Here is a 22,904-nt window from a genome sequence, read left to right on the forward strand (position 1 = left end):
CCGGACGGCCTGAACCCTAGCCAACGAGGAGGGGCAGCGGCGCCGATGGGAGGGCCGGCTCGGGGCTCCCCGTGCTCGGGGAGGGGACGGGGCTAGGGGGGTCTGTGCGCCGAGGAGAGGGCGGCCGGTGGGTGGAGGGTGGGCGGCGGCGCGAAGAGAGGAGCGGCGTGGGGGCAGAGACAGGAGAGGGCGCGTGGGAGAGACAGGGGAGGCGCGGGGAAGAGGTAGTGGGGCAGGTCGATTTGGGCCAAAATGAGCTCTTCGCGGGTTTATTTTCGCAAGTCCCGCTCTCACTGATAAGCCTAGTACAGAAGGGTAAACCTAGTGCTATAGGAAAACACACACGGTTTATAAAAAATATTTTTTATTTTTGTTTTATTTCAATACAAAAAGTTTATTAGTTTTACTTTTAATAATTTTTGTGTTTCATTTTATTGTATTTTTATGGTACTTATTTTAGTTTTCTTTTTATTGTATTTTTATTCTATTTTCAATTCATTGTTTTTATAAATGATACCCTCTCCCCATATTTCATTATTTCTACTCTTTAAAATATCGGCCAATATTCCGGTAAAAGTTTGGGTGTGTTTCGAGTAGGCCTCACCTACGGCTGCTTGTAAACTACACCATCTCCGATGTAGTCTCCGAGTAACGAGAGGGAACGAATCGGGTTGGTGAAGGAAGTGCGGGGCATGTTACTCTGTTGGCCTAGAAACTTCTCGTGCTCTCAAAGGAGGCCATCGAATGACATGTGTCAGGCCCCCGCATTTTTTGAACCCGCCTGGAATATTTGGGACATTTGTTGCACTGCTAGTGTTTCGGCACCGAAAATTACAGATCTGCAAGGCGGCATAATAAATCATGCCCAGAAGCGGCATGTAAAGTCCTATGTGATGTCTTTGCGACATGCGTAGGCCTTTTGCAGACGAGGGAGAGGCAGGCCCAACCACCGGGCGGGGGGGGGGGGGCAAATTACCTCGGGGCCATGCCTGATCCAACCGTTTAAATCCTCAAAAGACCGTATGATGCCGAAAATCCTCGGGAGCTGGCACGGTGTCATTACATGGCCCCTGTAGGGTGTGGTAAAAGTTTGGTCGCATTTTGAGTAGGGCTCACCTGCGGCTGCTTGTAAACTACACCATCTCCGATGTAGTCTCTGGGTACCGACAGGGAACAAAACGGGTTTGTGAAGGAAGTGCGTGCCCTGTTACTCTATTGGCCTCGAAACTTCTTGTTCTCTCAAAGGAGGCCATTGAATAACACGTGCCAGGCCCCAACATTTTTCGGACCCGCGTGGAATATTTGAGACATTTATTGCACTGCTAGGGTTTCGGCGCCGGAAATTGCAGATCTGCAAGGCAGCACATGAAATCATGCCCAGAAGCGGCATGTAAAGTCCTATGTGATGTCTTTGCGACATGTGTAGGCCTTTTGCAGACGAGGGAGGGGCAGGCCCAGCCACCGGGGGGTAAATTACCTTGGGGCCATGCTTGATCCAACCGTTTAAATCCTCGGAAGATCGTATGATGCCGGAAATCCTTGGGAGCTGGCATGGTGTCATAGCATGGCCCCTGTAGGGTGTGGTAAAAGTTTGGGCGCATTTCGAGTAGGGCTCACCTGCAGCCACTTGTAAACTACACCATCTCCGATGTACTCTCTGGGTACCGAGAGGGAACGAGTCGGGTTTGTGAACGAAGTGTGGGCCCTGTTGCTCCATTGGCCTCGAAACTTCTCGTGCTATAAAAGGAGGCCATCGAATGACACATGCAGGCCCACGCATTTTTCAGACCCGCCTGGAATATTTGAGACATTTTATTGCACTGCTAGGGTTTCGGCGCCGGAAATTGCAGATCTGCAAGGTGGCACATGAAATCATGCCCAGAAGCGGCATGTAAATTCCTATGTGATGTCTTTGCGACATGCATAGGCCTTTTGCAGACGAGGGAGGGGCAGGCCCAACCACCGGGGGGGGGGGGCAAAATTACCTCGGTGCCATGCCTGATCCTACCGTTTAAATCCTCGGAAAATTGTATGATGCTGGAAATCCTCGGGAGCTGGCACGGTGTCATAACATGGCCCCTGTAGGGTGTGGTACAAGTTTGGGCGCGTTTTGAGTATTGCTCACCTGCGGCTGCTTGTAAACTACACCATCTCCGATGTAGTCTCTGGGTACCGAGAGGGAACGAGTCGGGTTTGAGAAGGAAGTGTGGGCTATGTTGCTCCATTGGCCTCGAAACTTCTCGTGCTCTCAAAGGAGGCCCATCTAATGACACGGAGGGAGAAGCAGGCCCAGCCACTAGGGGGGGGGGGGAATTACCTCGGCTCCATGCCTTACTTCGCGTTACCGAGTGCCCGTGTCTTGGCCCTGGACAAAGAGCAAAGCACTCGGCGTAGAGTGAGGTTTCAGTAGTTGGTTTTGCATGTCATCATAATATGGATACGCTAGGGGTCAAAAGTGTCATCTAAATATTAAGGTGGCATTAAATTTAGAGTTTCACGAATAGGACCTATGAAAACTACTCCCTCCGTTCCTAAATATTTGTCTTTCTGAAGATTTCAACAAGTGACTACATACGAAGCAAAATGAGTGAATCTACACTCTAAAATATGTCTACATACATACCTATGTTATTGTCTAGTTGAAATGTCTAGAGAGACAAATATTTAGGAACGGAGGGAGTAGTCGACAAAAAATAGGGGAGATTAATAATACTAATTAAGTAGTAATATAAATGCAATGAAAACCATCTTAAATCAATTTTTCATAAATGATACGAGTTGAAAAAAAATCCGCAAAAATGTAAGCCTGGTGCTTTCATCGGGCACACGGCTTATATGGCCTATAAGCCGAATGCTTGCGCAGGGCACACGGCTTATATGTCCTGTAAGCCGAGTGCCTACTTCGGACACACGGCTTATAGGGTGCTCCGTGACAGCTCCGTCAGCAACCTCCGTTGCAGACACGTGACAGTTTGTCTTTGCCGAGTGTGTGCTATAAGCTGGGTGCTTTTTCGAGTAGATACCGAGTGTGTGCTATAAGCCGAGAGCTTTTTTGCAACACTCAGCTTATAGATGACCATAAGCCGAGTTCTTCATTTTTTCCGGGTGTTTTATTCCCTGTACTCGGCTTAGAGGAGCATAAGCCGGGTGCCCGAAAAATAGCATTCGGCTTATAGGCTAACACACGGGAAAAATGAATTTTCCTGTAGTGTACTATCGTATGTACTAGTAGCGCTGCTTTCTCCACCCCACACTACAGCTAACTAATTAGAAATAAAAATAAAATAAAATTCAAATGCAGTATTCATGAATGGAAATTCAGATGCATTTGCTTCACCAACAATGATTAGTAGTAGCATCAACATAGCCTCTAATTCAGCATAGGAGTTGCAAGTAAGGGAAAATTACCACCAACACTAGCTAATAATCATCATAGCTAGTCATTACCACCAACATTGTCTAATCATCATAGCTACATAGTGTAGCACATCATCATCATCTTGAAATTCATTCTAGCTAGCTAATCACTCCTACTGCTCCCTCTCAGGTAAAATAGCATAGAACATGTGGAGCGTTCCTGATTCATCATATTGAAGCATCCAGATGAACCTGTCTCCTAATTGTGGGCTACGCTTCTGACTGCTGCCCCTGGTACTTCTCTGCGATCCTTCACAATTTTGTTCCAGTCTTTGACTATTAAGACTTGCTCGCTTCTAGAAATCCTGAATGCACTCATATGCAATGTAGGAAGTCTTGGCCGTATGCTAATCATGGACATGCGACCTTTAGCTTCGATCCATTGAGGCACAACTATCATCGGGAGTCCCTATTGAAGAACATCGTAGTAACATACTTAGCAATAAAACTTAAAAAATAATGCATGCAAAAGATGCACTAAGGACAAATAGTAAAAATCTAACCATCTTTCCTAAAAAGATGTGACCGTAGTTCAATACGAACACTATTGGTCGCACGTTTTGAGTACTAAGATTTCTAAGTCCAGGAAAATAATTTGTCTTGACAGTATGAAGATCCTCAAGCAATTAAACATAATGACTTGTCTCCTTGCAGTTTAGTTCAGCCCCGGGACAGTAGTAGGTCATGTCTACCAAGCGTCGGACATGTTTGCTTGAATGGAAATAAGCTGTCAATAGAAATTAGTTAACAACTATTTTTGAATAAATAATATCCAAGACATAAATATGGTTGAGAAACTTTCATAATGGTAGAACTGGAGGCGTCTGCACATCGACCCAGATGTCGATATTATCTTCAATATCATCTTCCGGACGAATATCAAATGTGATAAGCATATCAGGCTCAAATGCATAAGCCTTGCATAGTGCTTTCCATTGTTTGCATTCAAAATGGGTGTAGGTGTCTGTATTGTACAATTTTCCGAGAAAACTATAACCATGCTCGGTCCTCAAGTTAACTCTTTTTACCTCCGTAGTTTTCATTATACTGAAACCAATCTTATCCAAGACATATATTCTTGCATGGCAGGGGATACGCTAGTAAAATAGTAAAAAAATTTAAAGTATAAGTTGAAGCAAAAGAAGCAGAAGTCATGCTTAATTACGAAAAAAGACTTGTCATTGTAACTTACTGTATGCACGTCGAAGTTCTCATCCAGCTTGATGCTGAAGCGCCTACCACCAACTGGGTGAGGCCTGTTGCACAGGCCGCGCTCGTGTACGCAGTATTCGCACATACCGAATTCCCTTTCACTATCGTCGTCAGACATTTCCTATGTTCATATAGCTGAAACAGACGTGCATTCAATAAGCAAAACTAAATCATAAAATGAATTAGTATTCAAATTAGCATGCATTCAATAAAAAACTAAATCATCTCTTGCGTTCGTACATCGTCGAATATTATCACTAATACATCTCGAATAGTATCATACATATAACATCACTAATACAGATAGAACCCTAGCGAACGACGGGTATCGGCGCGGGCGGTGGACACTCAAAGAGAAGGAACCATCACAGGATAATAGCTCTAGTGAGATCCCTGAAGAACCATCCAGGTATTGTCGAACCTGCCGTCCAACGCAACCATGTAGCGACGGACATGCTTATCCTCCTCGCAGACACGGTGAGATACCACCTCCGCGGTGGACGAAGGCCTCCCCACCGTCACTGGCCCACATGACCGCGACCAAAGAAGGTCCGGGTCGACGATGGGCTGCCTCCTCACCAAGTTGCGCACCTCGGGAGGTAGCACCTCCCGGTACCAGCCAGGCGGAGCCCAGTCCCGGATATGGCCCCTATAATCAAGCAAGCCTCCTCCGCCGAGTGGACGACGAGGATGCGGGCCAGACATCGTCGACGTCGAGAACAAATGCTTAATTATGAAAACAAAATTAATAAACAGTAGCAAAATTCGGCATGACCTTTGCTAAAAGCAGGACATATTGAGCGCCTGAAATTTGCCATAACGTAAAGGAATCGACATTCTGGCAAAACATAGTCCACTTGGAAAAATATGACATATCCAAAATGTGACATGTTCAAAATATGACACGTCCACTGCAAATTTTCATATAACAGGAAAATTGCTTTAACTAAAAAAATAACAGCAATTGCTTTAACTAAATAAATACCTAGAATTTGTTAACTACACATAAAACAACTAAAACACCTAGAATTCTGTTAAATACACCTAAAACACCTAAATTCTATTAACCTAGATAAATTTTTATCCTAATTTAAAAACCTAGCTAAATTTCTGTCCTAATTTATAAAACTAGCTAATTTAAAAACCTAGGGTTCATACTAACTAATCTGTCCTAGCTAGGGTTCGATCATAACATACATTATTCTAAGAACCTACATTTTTTCAACTACATTGGGTTCAAAATATCTACTCTCTAATAACTATAACTAGGGAGGGAGGGAGGAGGAGGAAGGGAGGGGGAGTACCTCTCGGTGGAGGAGGAGGGCTGGCGCGGGGGGCGGCCGGCGGGGGAGGAGGGCCGGCATGGGGGAGGGCGGCCGTCGGGGGAGGAGGGTCGACGCGGGGGAGGCCGGCCGGCCGGCAGGGGAGGAGGGCCGGCGTAGGCGTGGCCATCGTAGGAGGGAGAGTGTGAGGATGATTGTGAGTGAGTGAGAGAGAGGGGCGCGCGGGCCGGCACGGGGAGAACTAGAGGTGGGCTTAGCAGCAGCGTGGTGGAGGGGGCCCGGCGCTACAGCTAAAGGGGCCGAGAGCGTGGCCCATTAGCAGCAGCGCTAGGCGGGAAACCGACCACTACTGTTAACAGGCGCTTGCAGCGCTGGTTTTGTCTGGCGCTACTGCTAAATAGCAGTAGCGTGGGGTATTGAACCAATGCTACTGCTAAATGTCTACCTATAAGCATTTTCCTAGTAGTGTACACAGAAACTTACCAATAGCACGGGCCAAAAAGAAGCGCTACTACAATATACCACTAGCGCGTGTCAACGAAACGCGTTGCAGCTAAGTTTGTAGCAGTAACGCGTCTCGTGGAAGAAGTGCTACAACTAAAATTCCCTACTATTCTCGCCAGGCTACCAATAGTAGTAGCGTGCTTAAGCGAAGCGCGCTGCTCCTAAGATTGTTGTAGCAGCGTGTTTTATGCAGAAAGCGCTACTGCTAATGAAAATAAAATAAAATGAAAAAACATATAGAAAATAAATGAAAATGAAAGAAATAGAAAAAGAGGAAGGAAAAAAAGAAAAAGTGAATGAAAATAAATGAAAAAAGGAAAATAAAGGAGAAAGGCGTAGCAGCAGCGTGCTTTCAGGACAGATGCTATAGCTAACTTAGCAGTAGCGCGTGTTGCCATCCAGCTCTATAGCTAAGTTAGCTATAGCTGATGTAGCAGTAGAGCTTTTTCTGGAACGCGCTACTGCTACTTTTGACTTAACCACGCGCGATTCTTCTTCCCCACGACCACTTCCCCAAAATCCAACTCGTGTGCTGATAACCCACAAGTATAGGGGATCGCAACAGTTTTCGAGGGTAGAGTATTCAACCCAAATTTATTGATTCGACACAAGGGGAGCCAAAGAATATTCTCAAGTATTAGCAGTTTAGTTGTCAATTCAACCACACCTGGATAACTTAGTATCTGCAGCAAAGTATTTAGTAGCAAAGTAGTATGATAGTAATGGTAACAGATGCAAAAGTAATGATAGCAGTTTTGTAGTAATTGTAACAGTAGCAACGGAAAAGTAAATAAGCAAAGCACAATATGTGAAAAGCTCGTAGGCATTGGATCAGTGATGGATTATGTCGGATGTGATTCCTCATGTAATAGTAATAACATAGGGTGACACAGAACTAGCTCCAGTTCATCAATGTAATGTAGGCATGTATTTTGAATATAGCCATACGTGCTTATGGAAAAGAACTTGCATGACATCTTTTGTCCTACCCTCCCGTGGCAGCGGGGTCCTAGTGGAAACTAAGGGATATTAAGGCCTCCTTTTAATAGAGTATCGGACCAAAGCATTAACACATAGTGAATACATGAACTCCTCAAACTACGGTCATCATCGAGAAGTATCCCGATTATTGTCGCTTCAGGGTTGTCGGATCATAACACATAATATAGATGACTATAGACTTGCAAGATAGGATCAAGAACTCACATATATTAATGAAAACATAATAGGTTCAGATCTGAAATCATGGCACTCGGGCCCTAGTGACAAGCATTAAGCATAGCAAAGTCATACCAGCATTAATCTTAGAACATAGTGGATACTAGGGATCAAATCCTAACAAAACTAACTTGATTACATGGTAAATCTCATCCAACCCATCACCGTCCAGCAAGCCTACGATGGAATTACTCACGCACGGCGGTGAGCATCATGAAATTGGTGATGGAGGATGGTTGATGATGACGACGACGACGAATCCCCCTCTCCGGAGCCCCGAACGGACTCCAGATCAGCCCTCCCGAGAGAGATTAGGGCTTGGCGGCGGCTCCGTATCGTAAAACATGATGAAACTTTCTCTCAGATTTTTTTTCTCTGCGAAACCAAATATATAGAGTTGGAGTTGAGGTCGGTGGAGCTCCAGGGGGCCCACGAGGAAGGGGGCGTGCCCAGGGGGAGGGGGCGTGCCCCACACCCTTGTGGACAGGGTGTGGGCCCCCTGGACTTGATTCTTTCGCCAGTATTTTGTATATTTTCCAAAAGTTATCTCCATGAATTTTTAGATCATTCCGAGAACTTTTGTTTTCTGGACAATAATTAACACCATGGCAGTTCTGCTGAAAACAGCGTCAGTCCGGGTTAGATTCATTCAAATCATGCAAGTTAGAGTCCCAAACAAGGGAAAAAGTGTTTGGAAAAGTAGATACGTTGGAGACGTATCATGTGCTCTCGTCGCCGTCATCGCCCTCCATCGCTGTCGGCCGCCGCACGGTCTCCCGTCACCCTCCGCATGCCCTCGACACCGCCCCTGACTCCGACCTCGACGGTGCCTCCGACCCCGACCTCGACGCCCCCCTACATCGCCGTCCTCCGCCGCGCGCCCGACCCTGATCCCGACCCCGACCTTGACGCCGCGTCCCTCCCTCGGCCGCTCCCTAACTCCGCCGGCACCCGAGGTGAGCACGCCTACACCTCCTCCTCCTCCTCCCCTACCTCTGCTTAGCTAGGGTTCCTAGCGTTCATCAAACTTTAGAGTTCATCTAATTAGTTAGGGTTCGTCAAACTAGATGCTAATTAGGGTAGTAGTTGTAGATGCTTAATTGTAAACTAGATGTTAATTAGGGCAGTAGTTGTAGATGCTTAATTAATTTTTAGGAAAAATTCCTAGGGTTCATCAATGGGTGCTTAAGTAGTTGTAGATGCTTAAGAATCTAGGTAGGGTTCATCTAATTTGTTAGTACTTGTAGATTCTTAAGAACTAGGGCAGTAGGGTTTAACTAGGGCAGTAGTGTTTAGTTTAGAGAAAAAATTCAATATAGTTTTTTTACTGTTTTTAATAAGTGTTTAATAGAATTAGTAAGAAAATTAATAGAACTAGTTGAACTAGTTTATTTTAGTAAGAACTAGTTAAATTAATAGAACTAGTTTATTTTTAGTAAGAAAATTAATAGAACTAGTTGAACTAGTTTATTTTTAGTAAGAACAAGTTGAATTGATAAAACTAGTTTTTTTAGTGTGAAAAATAATAGAACTAGTTGAACTAGTTTATTTTTAGTAAGAACTAGTTTAGTTTTATTTATAGTAAGTGCTTAGTTGAACTAGTTTAATTAATACAACTATTTTATTTTTAGTATGAAAATTATTAAAACTAGTTTACTTTTTTAGTTAAAGCAATTATTCCCGCATCGACGCCGATGATGCCTATCCTGCATCCTCATCGTCGACTCGGCGGAGGAGGCCTGCTTGATCAGAGGGGCCATGTCCGGGACTGGGCTCCGCCAGGATGGTACTGGGATGTGCTACCTTCCGGGAGGCGCATCATGGTGAGGAGCCACCCCGTCGTTGACCCGAACCTTATTTGGTGGTGGTCTCATGGGCCAGTGGCAGTGCGGAGGCTTGAGGACCCCGTGGAGGTGGTACGTCACCGTGTCTGCGAGGAGGACGAGCACGTCTGTCGCTACATGGTTGCATTGGAGGGCAGGTTCTTCAGGGATCTCACTGAAGCTATGATCATGTGATGGTTCCTTCTCTTAGGGTGTCCACCGCCCATGCCGATACCCGTCGTTCGCTAGGGTTTTAGTTGTGTTAGTAAGGTTATATGTATGAGACTATTAGAGATGTATTAGTGATAATATTCAATGATGTACGGATGCAAGAGATGATTTAGTTTTGCTTATTGAATGCATACTAATTTGAATACTAATTTATTCTATGATTTAGTTTTTCTTATTGAATGCTTAAATCGGAGAACTACTCCTATTTTGAATGCTCAAATTGGAGAGCACTATTTTGAATACTATTTTGTTTTTGCAGCCAAATCTCCATGTCGCCGCCGCCGTCGTCCCCGTCACAGACCCCCTCCGACCTCGAGGTGATACTAGCCAAATCTCCATGTCAATATGAGTCCTATAAGATATTTTGAAATGCTTTTGTTCATATTGTCAACCATTGAAATGCAATGACCATCAAGTTTGAATGCAATGACCATCAAGTTTGAATGCAAATAGGATATGTGATTGTCTAAGTGGCCATGTTTGCAAGTAACACCTTCGAGTGGCCTATGTTTTGCCGAAGTGTTGATTAATTTCCGTTTCGGCAAATTTCAGGTGCTCGATATGTCCTTTTTTAGCATAGGTCATGCCAGATTTTTCCGTGAATTTTGGCATGACTTGTGCTAGAATATGTAGGAAATATCAAGTGGCCTGTATTTTCTATAAAGATAATTAAATGACATTTCGGGTTGACTTTAAGTCTATCGAGGCTCCATACATGACAATCAAAAAATGACTGTTGTCGTGGGGGTCGTTTCTCCTTCTTCTCCTTGTGCTAAACCTTTGTTAGGCACTAGGGGAAGGAGGAGTAACGACCATCACCGACGGTCGAAAAACCAATGAGTGTGTCCACCATATATGAGAGAAGAAGAATGCCGACTGTTGTCGTGGGGGTCGCTTCTCCTTCATTCCCCTGTGCGAGACATTTTGGTTTAATGCACTCGGGGACGAAGGGAGGAGCGCCATCACCAATGGTCGAATATATACACCATGTGAGCTGAGAGTTTTCAGAAAAAAAAGACTCGACGGACCAATAGTCAACCCGTGATGAATAATAATGATCTAATTTAGTTTTTGTAGTACATATATTGAATTTTAGAAGTTTGAATTATGAATATAGGAAATGTCGTCGGAAGAAAGTCTCGCGGAGTGCTCCTGGTGCGGCGACAACCGGGTTTTCTGCGACAGACCTTACTTGGTAGAAGGTCGGCGCTCCAGCATTAAGCTCGAGGAGACCTGCGACGTTGAAACGGTACGCTACGACACAAAGTGTTTTTTTCGTAATTAAGCTCGACTTCTAGTACTTCAACGTGTAATTTTCGTCTTTTACAATTCTACTAACTTATCCCATGCCATGCAAGACGCTATGTCTTGGAGAGGATGGATTTTGAAGATCATGAGAGTATGGAAACAAAGAAAATTCACATAAGGACCCATCATGGTATGAATTTTGAGGTAAATCTATACAATTCTGAGAGCGTATCCCATATTGGTTGCCCAAATTGGGAAACATTTTGCAAGATGTATGATTTTCATGAGGGTATGCTTGTCACCATGGATCTTGGTGATCCTGACATCGAGGAAGACAATTTGGACATTTGGGGTCCTTGTTGATACGCTTCCAATTCTAGCGCTATGTGAGTTTCTCAAACATAGTTATTAAGTAATTTATATTGTTTGTTTCAAAATAGCTGACAGCTTATTTCCATTGATAGCTTATTTTCATTCTTCAAAGAATGTGCGGAAGATGGCAGACAGAATATACTGCACCGATGGCTCAGAATTAACTTATCAGGAGAAAAATCATTCGATTGCATTTATTACTGATCTTGAGAATTACAATATGTATTATCAAACTCCTCCACATTATGGTCAATACGTGCCACTAGTGCACGTGTTAAACTATGCTAACATCCATGGAGATGTCATGGTAAGATTTTTTTAGTATTACGACATATGTGCATATTTTGCATAAATTATTTCTAAAACTAAACTACATTTCTAACTACGAAGTTGTTACTATGTTTTTCAACAGATAATCCCGCAGGAGTGTGTGCCTCATTTGATCTTTTAGAAAGGTCGCCTTGATGTTTTGAATATACGGCCAGGTTATCCAACGAATTACTCCTATTCATATCGGATTTCTGAAACCAATGTAGACATGACAATCAAAGATTGGAAAAAATGTATGGTCACTCGTAGGGAGCTACTTGGGAGCATCATTAGGCGAAGGGCAAGAATTGGAGACAGGATAATCTCCATTCTCCATAATGGAGAGTCAGGGCCTATCTTGTTTTATGCTATTTTACCTAAGAGAACGTACTAGGTCCTATGAGAGAGAAGTATAGGTCCTAAGTCCAATGTGTTATTATGTGGTACAATGTGTTAGAGTTGATGATGAGGAGGAGTTGTGATTGTGACTACTGACCAACTTGCTATATGATGTCTCATTGATAAAAATGATGATCATGAGGAGGTGTTATATGACAATGATGTATTATGATGATAAGTTGTTAATGATATGATGATGATGATGATGATGAGTTATTATGTCATTGGATGAAAGAACCGCGGTTTAGTTTCAAGTGGATGGATCCAAAGTGACCAATGGTTCTTTCACCCAACGATGTAATAACTCATTTTGATGTAAAAACAATATTTAAATTGCTACTGTATGATAACCTGTATAATAGCGTATGAATACAACATAAAACAAAATAGAAATAAGCAACAATAGTAGTAGCACGGGTAGGGAGGCGCGCTGCTAGTAACTACCAGTAGCGCTCTCTATCAAAAGCACTACTGCTAAGCAGGTATAATAGTAGCGCGGCCAACACGTGTATCAGTAGCGCCGTATTAGTAATGCGCCACCCCGTGCTACCGATATACCTAAATTCGACGCTACTGCTAGTCTTTTCCCTAGTAGTGAACTCGGCTTGGAATATCAAGACCCGACAAGAGAAGCAAGACTAGGCGGAGGAAGCATGACCTGGCGGCGGACAAACCTGGCCTGGGTTAATTGATTCGGAAGAGAAGACCCGGCGCTATTACCGGTTTTACAACTCGTGCACAAGATGGATTCCTCCTAACTTGGAAGGCACACAAGACCTACAAAGACTTAGAATAGGACTCCGACTATGGGTAGAACCTGGAGACCTATATTAAATCACGGGGACTCAGCTATTATATAAAGTGGGGTCCTGGGTCATCCAAAGGACAAGTTGGGGAGAGACATGTCATTAGAGACTGAAAAAATTAGTAGCTCTGAAGATAGAGGTATCGAAACACCGCCCTTGTAATCGAGATCATCATCATAGTCAATAGCAATCAAGCAGGATGTAGGCTTTTACCTCCTCTGCGAGGGGCCGGACCTGGATAAAACTCGCGTCTCTCGATTCTGACCAACCCCGTTCCAGCCACCACCTAGTTGCGATGGCCTCACGACTAAGTGTTTTTTCGAGGACATCTGTCATGAGAAAACCATGACACATACCATTATGGCACATATTGTTCGTTTGTAGCCGTAGCTATTGCTGGAGCGATGTTCTTGACGGTGATGTTGGTTAAGACTAGTCAAAGTAGACAACATTGGAGACGTAGGTACACGACGCCGCCCGACTTGGATGGAAGACGATTTGTGGTGATGAAGTTAAGCAGTCGCATGTACCGCTTCACAAAAACCTAATCCGTCCTTTCCTGGTGCGGCATCACAAGGACGAAGGGTTCTGGAGACCTACTCTCCCGCTCACCGGTGCACATAGGCATCCGGGATGGAGTAGATTGCGATGGCGGTGCAATTGCGAGATGAGGCAAGACTCTAACATGTTTTTGGTGTGTCTTTGGCCGTGGCTAGTAAGTCATATGTATAGGAGGACCAAGGCAGCATTGTACCATGGTGACTATCTCAAACCGACATTAGTTTCCAGGTCGCAAACTTTCCAAAAAAGAAAACAATCAACTTGTCCACCAAGACATCAAAAATATGACAGAAAAAGGATGTCGCACTCCTGCAAGGCCATGGACTGTATATTGGCGGACCATTCAGGCACATGTCGCATGACCATGCCCTTCCGCCCTCCCATGCAAGGTGTTCTCTTTCTCTCCTCATACTCACCACATAGTGTAGTGAAAAGAACCCACTATATAAATAGGTCTTACACTTTCTCCAGTAACGGTATCAGACTGGACTTTAGAATCATCTCTTGCCATTTGTTCATGGGCTTTTGTGAATTGCGCTAGGAACATATGGAAATCTTCATGGGCCAAGACCATTACTCCTATAAAGTATGAAGGAGTACCGGCCTTCTTGGGCTCTCCGCGCACGTCCAGAGACTCTTGGCTGTCAGTCGTCGGGTGGCTTGCCGCGGGAGTCTCTCGGGGAATCTCTGGGCTATCCGATCTGCTCGGATGGCTCGGAACCGGGCAACCCGGCTGGAGGGTCCATGACGGGTGGAGTGAGGGTGCACAATTGCTACAGTCTTTGCATGTGCATGACGGGTGGACCAAGGGCGCGTTCGGGGCTACCATCATGCGGCAGACTACGGCACGCCCCTGCCCGCATGCGAGAGCTTAGCCAGACCCTCCTGTTGGTGTCTTCTCCTGTCCTGACTAGCTCAGTCTCTACAGTCGGCGTGTGCGGTGCGCCCGCTTGCGCCGACTATAGCGACACCCATGCTCTCCACTGCGATGAAACCAAACCCACTAGGAGCTCCGCGAAGGGTGAACGGTGGCGATGCATGACGTCTCATACGGAAGCATCAAGTCATGCACGATCCTGGCAGGTGCTATGTAGGAAGTCTCCTCCGCGGTGTGATGACATGCTTGTTGTTGCTTGATCAAAGGTGGTGCAACAGTGACTAGAGGCATGGCGGTATGGGACATCACCAACTTCCAATTTCTCCTCTAGTGACATCTGGTTAGCGATGAGCCGTTGGCCAGACGGGTGATGATGGTAAAAGCGTCAGCATCTGGTTTGCACACTTCGGTGAAAACATTTCTGGCAATGTTGGCGTGTGCTTGCATTTTTCCCTTACTGAAGGTGGTGGCCCGAAGCTTGTCTTTGGGATGAAAATCTCTCGCTCGACCCTAGGTTGGACTTGTCATCATTGGTGCAAGTGCGGCGTTTCCTTATTGTAGGCCTTGCATAAAAGCTGTGTATTTTTTTAGTGGTTTTGGTCTTTTAGCATAGAGTTAATGGTAACCTAGTGGATGTACTGTTGCGAGGCATGTTGCCTTGGAATTATTTCTTTTGTATCTTTCTGAACTTTGCAATAATATGGTTTGTGCATTATTGATGCAGGGACCATGGCATGTTCCCCTTTTCGAAAAAATCTTTATTGGATGGTTAGGAGGATGATTGTATCACAGGCCACAGGACACTTGTGTGTCATATGGGTGGAATATTTTTTAAGCGGGAGGCAGCGTTCCCGTCAATAGCAAGACGTATGTGATGACTTCGTCAACCATAGGACTTGACACGTCGGCTCAATCTTTTGGAGGTGCTCGTAGGGGCAGATTCTGCATGCAAGCGTTTATAGAGATAAATGTACGTGTGTGTGTGTACTCCCCCCGGTCCCTTTTAGTCTGCATATAAGTTTTCTTTGGAGTCGAAGTACCTTTATTATTTTGACCAAACATATAGGAAAAAGTATCAACATTCATGATGCCAAATCAATATTGTTAGATTCATTATGAAATGTAGTTTCATAGTATATATACTAGCAAAAGAGCCTGTGCGTTGCAACGGGAGAGAAAATATAACACACGCTCTTAACCCAACAACCATCACTCAAGACCACAATAGGTCCATCTCCTATATTTTTGCGAGGCATCATATTTGTGTTGCCGTTTATCCTCCTTCTCACCCTCGCCGGCGATGACCTCGGTGTTCACTAAGACCACTGACTCAAATTAACCACATTCAAACCCGTTTTGGTTTGTGTGAACACTAAGACCATCGCCGTCGAGGGTGAGAAGAAGGATAAGCGGCAACACAAATATGATGCGTCGCTAAAATAAAGGAGATGGACCTATATTGTGGTCTTGAGTGATGGTTGTTTGGTTAAGAGTGTGTGTTGTGTTTTTTCTCCCGTTGAACGCATGGGCTCTTTTGCTAGCACCCCATGGCGATCCAGATTGCAAATAAACACCCCACTATAACCATATAGGGAAAAGAAAACATCGATAACTACACATGCATACCTCTGAAAAATATCGTAGGGGAAAACAACAGATTTCTCATCGCGAGAGTGAGTGAAAGCGAGCGAGAGAGAGAGAGGGAGAGAGAGAGACGCCTTAGGATTAACCATATTCAACACATGTTTTTTGTTGTTTTGTGTGAACACCGAGGCCATCGCCTGCCAGGGTGAAAAGGAGGATAAGCGGCAACACAAATATGATGCCTCGCAAAAATAAAGGAGATGAACCTATTGTGGTTTTGAGTGATGGTTGTTGAGTTAAGAGCGTGTGTTATGTTTTCTCTTCCGTTGCAACGCACGGCTTTTGCTAGTATTTTAAAAATATTTAACAGGTAAATTAACATCATATTTAGATTCCACACATTTTTCTAATAAAATTTCATATATAATATGTTAAAATCGAAGTTACGGTTTAAAAGATACAGATAATTTTAAAAAGCACTTGTTTGACTTAAATATATTTCAAAATAATATTTAAAAATACTAAACATGTAGAAATAATCTTATATTCATGTTCTACATATTTTTCTAATCAAATTTCACATATAACATGTTCAAATCGGAGTTACGGTTTAAAAGATATGGCTGATTTAAAAAAAGCATTGTTTGACTTAAATATGATCAGCGGATGAATTATCTAAAACATCGGGGGGGTTTTCGACAAATGTAAAATAACGGTTCGGATGTGACTTAAATCCGGACTACGGGTTGACTTCAAGAAAACACAGGGACTTTTGTGTAAAATATGAAAAAAAATATTTCATTTTAACATAAAACAGGACCGCGGGTTGAATTCACTGAAATAGAGGGACTTTTTTGAAAAATGTGATGACGGACGAAAGAAATCCAATTTGCTTTATTATTAGGTAAAGATTTGGTATTTTAGATGTTGATATATTTTGGTATAAATTTGGTCAAACTTTGTAAAGTTTGACTTGATTAAAATCTAATACGCGGAGTAAAAATGACTGGAGGGAGCAGGTGTCCGCGCTTGTAGTGTGTTTCTCGAAAATAAAGAATAATCTTAAAAGCGTACTCGAGCTGTAAGCTTTTGTGTTGGTAAATCCTGCATGTTGCCAATCAGTTGAACTTATCAACACTGGCAGCTGAAAGCCTGAAACACGGCTAAGTTGATATTTGGTATGCGCTCACTGTGCTAGAAGACGAAAATGTTGACAGAATTGGGAAGGTGACAAGGTGCATTAGTTAGTATACAAACCGGTGTCCGGCCCTGATAATTTAGTGTGCAGGGCAAGGCAACCTAACCAACTCGATCTTCTTTCGATCCTGTGCCAAGGCATGCATGCATGCACATAGTGCACTGATACAAGTAAGGCACCAAGAGAAAACGCAGATGGTTACCATTCCTCAACTAGCTAGTACGTGCATCGACCTGCATGCATGCGTCCGTCGCCGGCCGACACTGCCTAAAGACATGCTCCCGCGCGCGCTCTATATAAACGCTCGGCGCGTCTACACCTTCATGCTCAAGCTCAAGCAGAAGCTTGTGTAGCTCGATCGATCGATATGGCTTTGTCCCCTGGGGTGATCCCTGCAGTAGCTCTGCTAGTGGGCGGCCTGTTCACCGCCTTCCCTGCGGCGTCCGGCGGCCACGTCGACGTCCGTGACATGCTGATGATGGACAGGTTCCGCCAGTGGCAGGCCACCCACAACCGTTCGTACCTGAGCGCGGAGGAGAGGCTGCGGCGCTTCGAGGTGTACCGCAGCAACGTGGAGTACATCGACGCCACCAACCGGCGCGGCGACCTCACCTACGAGCTCGGAGAGAACCAATTCGCCGACCTCACCGGGGAGGAGTTCGTCGCAAGGTACGCGTCGTCGCACGAAGCCGGCGGTGGCACTGGCTCGGTCATCACGACAGCCGCTGAGGCTGACGGCCTCTGGTCGTCGGGCGGTGGCGACGACTCCTTGGAGGCTCCGCTTCCGCCCAGCGTGGACTGGAGGGCCAAAGGCGCCGTGACGCCGGTCAAGAACCAAGGCTCGCAATGCTGTACGTATTCACCAATTATTTTAACCTTTTTTAGACCCTGGTTAGTGTCACACGTTTTTGCATGAAGAAATTCTGCCCTGACGTTTTTTAGGCATGTTTAGTTATCTGAGGATGACAACTTTATTTATGAAGCATGTCAACTTTTTGTTTGGATGGCAAGTTTTAATTTTTTTTAGGGTTTTTTCCAGATAACAATTTTAGTTGTTCAGTCAGAGCGATGTTATTTCGTGGTGACACTTATCATTAGAGCTCGTTAGAGGAATCTCATTCATTTCAACTATGTAAGTACTGGCCTCTTTTAACTAATTTGTTTCTGCGCCCGGACCGGACCGGGTGCATGCAGTCAGCTGCTGGGCATTCTCGGCGGTGGCAATGATGGAGAGTCTCTACTTCATCAAGACGGGGACGCTGGTGACCCTGTCGGAGCAGCAGCTGGTGGACTGCGACAAGTACGACGGTGGCTGCAACCGAGGCTACTACCATAGAGCCTTCCAGTGGATCATGGAGAACGGCGGCCTCACCACGGCGGCGCTGTACCCATACAAGGCGGTGAGAGGCGTCTGCATCCGCGCCAAGCCCGCCGTCACCATCACCGGGCACGCGGCGGTCCCCAAGAATGAACTGGCCCTGCAGAGCGCCGTCGCGAGGCAGCCCATCGGCGTGGCCATCGAGGTCCCAACCAGCATGCAGTTCTACAAGAGCGGGGTCTTCTCGGCCCCCTGTGGGATCCAGATGAGCCACGCCGTGGTGACCGTCGGCTACGGCACCGACGCCTACTCGGGGCTCAAGTACTGGCTCGTCAAGAACTCGTGGGGCCAGACATGGGGCGAGGCCGGCTACATCCGTATGCGCCGCGACGTCGGAGGCGGGGGGCTCTGCGGCATCGCGCTCGACACCGCTTACCCGACCATGTGATGTCCATCATGCAAGCGCACCTAAGTACGTTCCGAGTTAAGTAAGCTCGCAGGCAGGCAGCGGCATCTGCCCTACCAGTATTCCATCGTGCATTTGTGACGTTCAACCTATGTCGTCGATTACATCGCGAGGCTATTATACGTATGTGGTGTGTGTACGTGTAACAATAAACTATCATGCGTGTTCTCTTGTTAAAAAAGGAAAATGTCCCCAAGCAAAAGGGCTGCAAAAAGTCTTTGTGTCTAGCTTTTTCTTTTTGCTAGTTCTGTGCAAGGTAAAATATAGCATGCTAAGCGAAATAGCGGCCGCCTCCTCCAGATGCTATACATGATATAGCATGCCAATAACGTGCTATATCTCAAATAGCGTTTAAAATAACTATTAGATATGGCTCAAAAATAAAGGTTTTCAGCAGGACTAAATGATATAGTTTAAAATAACAATAGTTTTTCTTCGGGATGACACGTCATTTTCTCAACCGGCAATGCCGCAACGATTGGAAAGTCACATGCAATACAACACATGAATAATCTTGCGTGGTACAAATACCGAGAAGAAAAATGATGAAATGCCATCTTGTGTCTTTGTTTCCCTCCAGTATCCCAGATCTGACAAATACATTGAGTGGTGAAAGGAAGAAATTTAAGGCTAGCATGGCACACTCGCAAGGATTATCACTCCAATCTGCGGCAGTTTTTCCTTCAGTCGAGCTGTTGAAAGCATACATATATACAGGGTCTATGGATGTAATTCTGGAAGTGTGAACTTGCATGCGAGTTTGGTATTCATTCATTTTGCAAATCATGTACCAGTAGGAGTTTTGTTTTTTAGGAGTTCATGTGGAAACATGTTGATTTCATGCATGCATGTATGTTCCTTTAGTGGTAGAAATGTTACCCGTGCTTAATATTAGTGTGATGTAGCAAGAAATCCATGTAGAAAACCAAAATGTGTGATCCCTAGTCAGATTTCAATCTCCACCTTTGGTACTAGCCAGATTTTTTTTAAGGATACATGCTTGGACCATTTTCAGTACCAAAGGGAAGGAAAAAAAAAACTCGTTCCGCTCGGCGATCCGCGGCGCATTACGACCGAGAGAAGAAGCCGAAGCCACAGCTGCAGGAACGCCTGGTCCTCGGGACGCCACACGGTCAATGCTTCTCTGTGTCGTCGCTGGAGCCACAACCCCCGCCGGCGGGTCACTGCTCGCAGCACTGGAGCTCGTGGGGAGGATTGATTGTTTGGCTTACGGAGGTGATGGGCGTGTCGTGGATGTTGAACCACGACGGCATCGATCAGCATGCCACCTGATGCAAGCGAAAGACAGACAGACATTCACGTAAGTGTCAAGAAGCCAGTTGCAATGAAACTGAAGGATGTACGATGTGTTACTGTACGTACGGTTGCATATGACATGTACGGTGGCCGCCGTGGGGAAGGCCCAGCTGGCGCCGGCGAAGGCGTACCCGCGCACCCAGCCCGTGCAGCCACAACACGAATCACTGCGACCACCGCCCGAGCAGGGGAGACCGCGCGCAGGAAAGGGCTGGCCCGCCGCCGCCAGCACCACGCAGGCATGGCCCGGCGGCGGCGGGGGGAGGGAAGAATGAGGAGGAGCGCGGAGGGGAGTCGGGGACGAGGTCCCCGGTCGCGTCGCTCGGTGAGGCGACGCGGGGGTTACGGGGGAGGGAGTGGGGGGAGGAGGGGTGGAGGAGCGGTAGGGGAGGGCAAGGGCCGGCGTGGGCCGGCCGCGGCGGCGGCGACGCGCGGCTGGGGAGCCGCCGGCGGTGCTGGGAAACCCTAGGGGAGTCGCGAGCGCCCATTTACAAGAAAACTAGTGAGCTAGCAAACCCATGAATAAATCATGAGCATGACATTGACAGCATTGATAACACACTGGTTACGATCTAACAGAGCATGTACTACGCATATAGTAGAAACATCTACGCATGTCGCGAGCTCGGCTCGGCTCAATCCCGCCGCGCCGCGCCGCGGCGAGCGGAGGAGGAGGAGGAGGAGTGCGCGAGGGCCTCATCTCTTCTCAAGCTCCAATAGCATGAGGAAGAGAATCCCTTATAAACCACTCCAACTCTCCTTCCACTTCCAAGGTGGAACTAAATTTCCCACCACCTTGTCATGCCACCTACATGGGCCCTTAGAGATCAAATCTGAAATTCTCATATGGGCTCTAGGCCCATCTCATATTTCAACAATCCCCCACCAAATCTCAGGGGCCCAGTTTGTCCTTTGTTCCAAACGCTGTTTTGATATACCAGCATCTCAGTGGAGACCGATTAAGGTTGAGCTCCGCCTAGACCAAGTAGTTACACTCCTTCACAACTGAACAATGGACTATGCCTTGAATTGTCAGTTTGGCGTCAAGAAGTTTCACCACAAGTCTCACTGATACGAGGCTGCCGAAGGCCGACCCCTCGGGTGGAGCATATTAGTCACACTCCTGGCCTGTTCATGAGCTTGCTAGAGATCACCCCAATCTCATAGACTGTGACCAGCAGTCGGGCTCATATAGGTGTGTTCCTCCAAAAATCGCTCTGTAGGATAGCATCTTGCTTATGCATATAAGCCTTGGAACACATTAAGACAGTAGTCATCCTTCCATACAGTTTCAGAGAGTATTGCATCTCCAACGGAGTGGGTTAGTAAAGTTACTCTCCTCAGTTCATCACTGGCTTGTTTTCCCAGGTCCTACTTCACGGGATCTCCGATCACATAGGTTGGGTTACTACCATGGCAACTCATGTGGGTCTCATACCCATCTCCCTTGATGCGTTATCTATCACAACACGTGATAGCCCTTTAGTAAAAGGATCTGCCAGATTCTTAGCCGTTTGAATATAATCCAACGCTATCACTCCTGAGTTGCTCAATTATCTGACAGCTTTCAATCTCATTCTTATGTGTTTGTTGGACTTCATGTTGTCCTTTGAACTCTTCACCTTGACAATAACTGTTTGATTGTCACAGTTCATAAGGATGGCCGGAACCGGCTTCTCAACCACTGGCAAGTCCATCAACAGATCTCGAAGCCATTCTGCTTCGCCACCCGATGTGTCTAATGCTGTTAATTCTGCTTGCATTGTCGGTCTTGTTAAGATCGTTTGCTTGCAAGACTTCCAGGAAACAGCACCACCTCCAAGAGTAAATATATACCCAGTTGTGGCCTTCATCTCATCAGCATCAGAGATCCAATTTGCATCACTATACCCTTCAAGTACCGACGGGTATCCGATATAGTGAAGTCCATAGTTCATAGTACCTTTCAGATAGCGCATAACTCTCTCAAGAGCATGCCAGTATACATCACCCGGTTTGGAAACAAATATGCTCAGTTTTCTAATAGCAAATGCGATGTCAGGCCTCGTTGCGCTCGCTAGATACTGGAGTGAACCAACAATCTGAGAGTATCTCAATTGATCTATAGCTGTGCCTTTAGACTTTCGAATCATCACACTAGGATCATATGGTGTTTTGAGATGGTTTGCAGTCCGAATATCCAAAACGACTCAACACCTTCTCAACATAATGGGATTGCAGAAGTGTAATCCCACCTTCATCATCTCTCAATAGCTTGATGTTCAAGATAACATCAGCCACTCCAAGGTCCTTCATCTCAAAGTTCTGAGATAGGAAAGACTTAACTTCCTCGATCAACTTGAGATTAGTCCCAAATATCAGTATGTCATCAACATACAAACACAGTATAACTCCTTCGCCCCCACCATAGCGATAGTATACAAATTTGTCAGCCTCATTAACAACAAAGCCAATAGATGCCAACGTTTCATTAAACTTGTCATGCCATTGCTTAGGCGCTTGTCTCAGGTCATACAAAGATTTCACCAACTTACACACCTTTCCTTCCTGACCATCCATCACAAAGCCATCAGGCTGTTGCATATAGATTTCCTCCTTTAGCTCTCCGTTCAGGAAAGCCGTCTTAACATCCATCTGATGAATGAGAAGACCATGCGAGGCCGCCAACGAGAGTAATACTCGAATGGTGGTCAGTTTGGCCACAGGTGAATAAGTGTTGAAGAAATCTTCTTCTTCTTTCTGGGCGTAGCCCTTGGCCACA

General features: G+C 45.7%; 1 protein-coding gene across 1 annotated transcript; it reads left to right on the forward strand.

Moving 5' to 3' along the window:
* Positions 1-17,371: 17,371 nt before the first annotated feature.
* On the forward strand, positions 17,372-19,028 carry LOC119368793 (ervatamin-C-like). Its single transcript, XM_037633951.1, has 2 exons — positions 17,372-17,893; positions 18,237-19,028. Exons 1-2 carry the CDS (start codon positions 17,410-17,412, stop codon positions 18,806-18,808), a joined length of 1,056 nt encoding a protein of 351 aa, XP_037489848.1. The 5' UTR covers positions 17,372-17,409; the 3' UTR covers positions 18,809-19,028.
* The last annotated feature ends 3,876 nt before the right edge of the window (positions 19,029-22,904 follow it).

The sequence above is a fragment of the Triticum dicoccoides genome, chromosome 2B (genome assembly GCF_002162155.2).
Source record: "Triticum dicoccoides isolate Atlit2015 ecotype Zavitan chromosome 2B, WEW_v2.0, whole genome shotgun sequence".
NCBI classification, from domain to species: Eukaryota; Viridiplantae; Streptophyta; class Magnoliopsida; order Poales; family Poaceae; genus Triticum; species Triticum dicoccoides.

Excerpts from the sequence above, each read along its gene's own strand:
- LOC119368793 (XM_037633951.1), top strand. The coding sequence starts at position 17,410 with ATGGCTTTGTCCCCTGGGGTGATCCCTGCAGTAGCTCTGCTAGTGGGC. Across the intron at positions 17,894-18,236 it reads GAACCAAGGCTCGCAATGCT|TCAGCTGCTGGGCATTCTCG; the intron begins GTACGTATTCAC and ends GGGTGCATGCAG.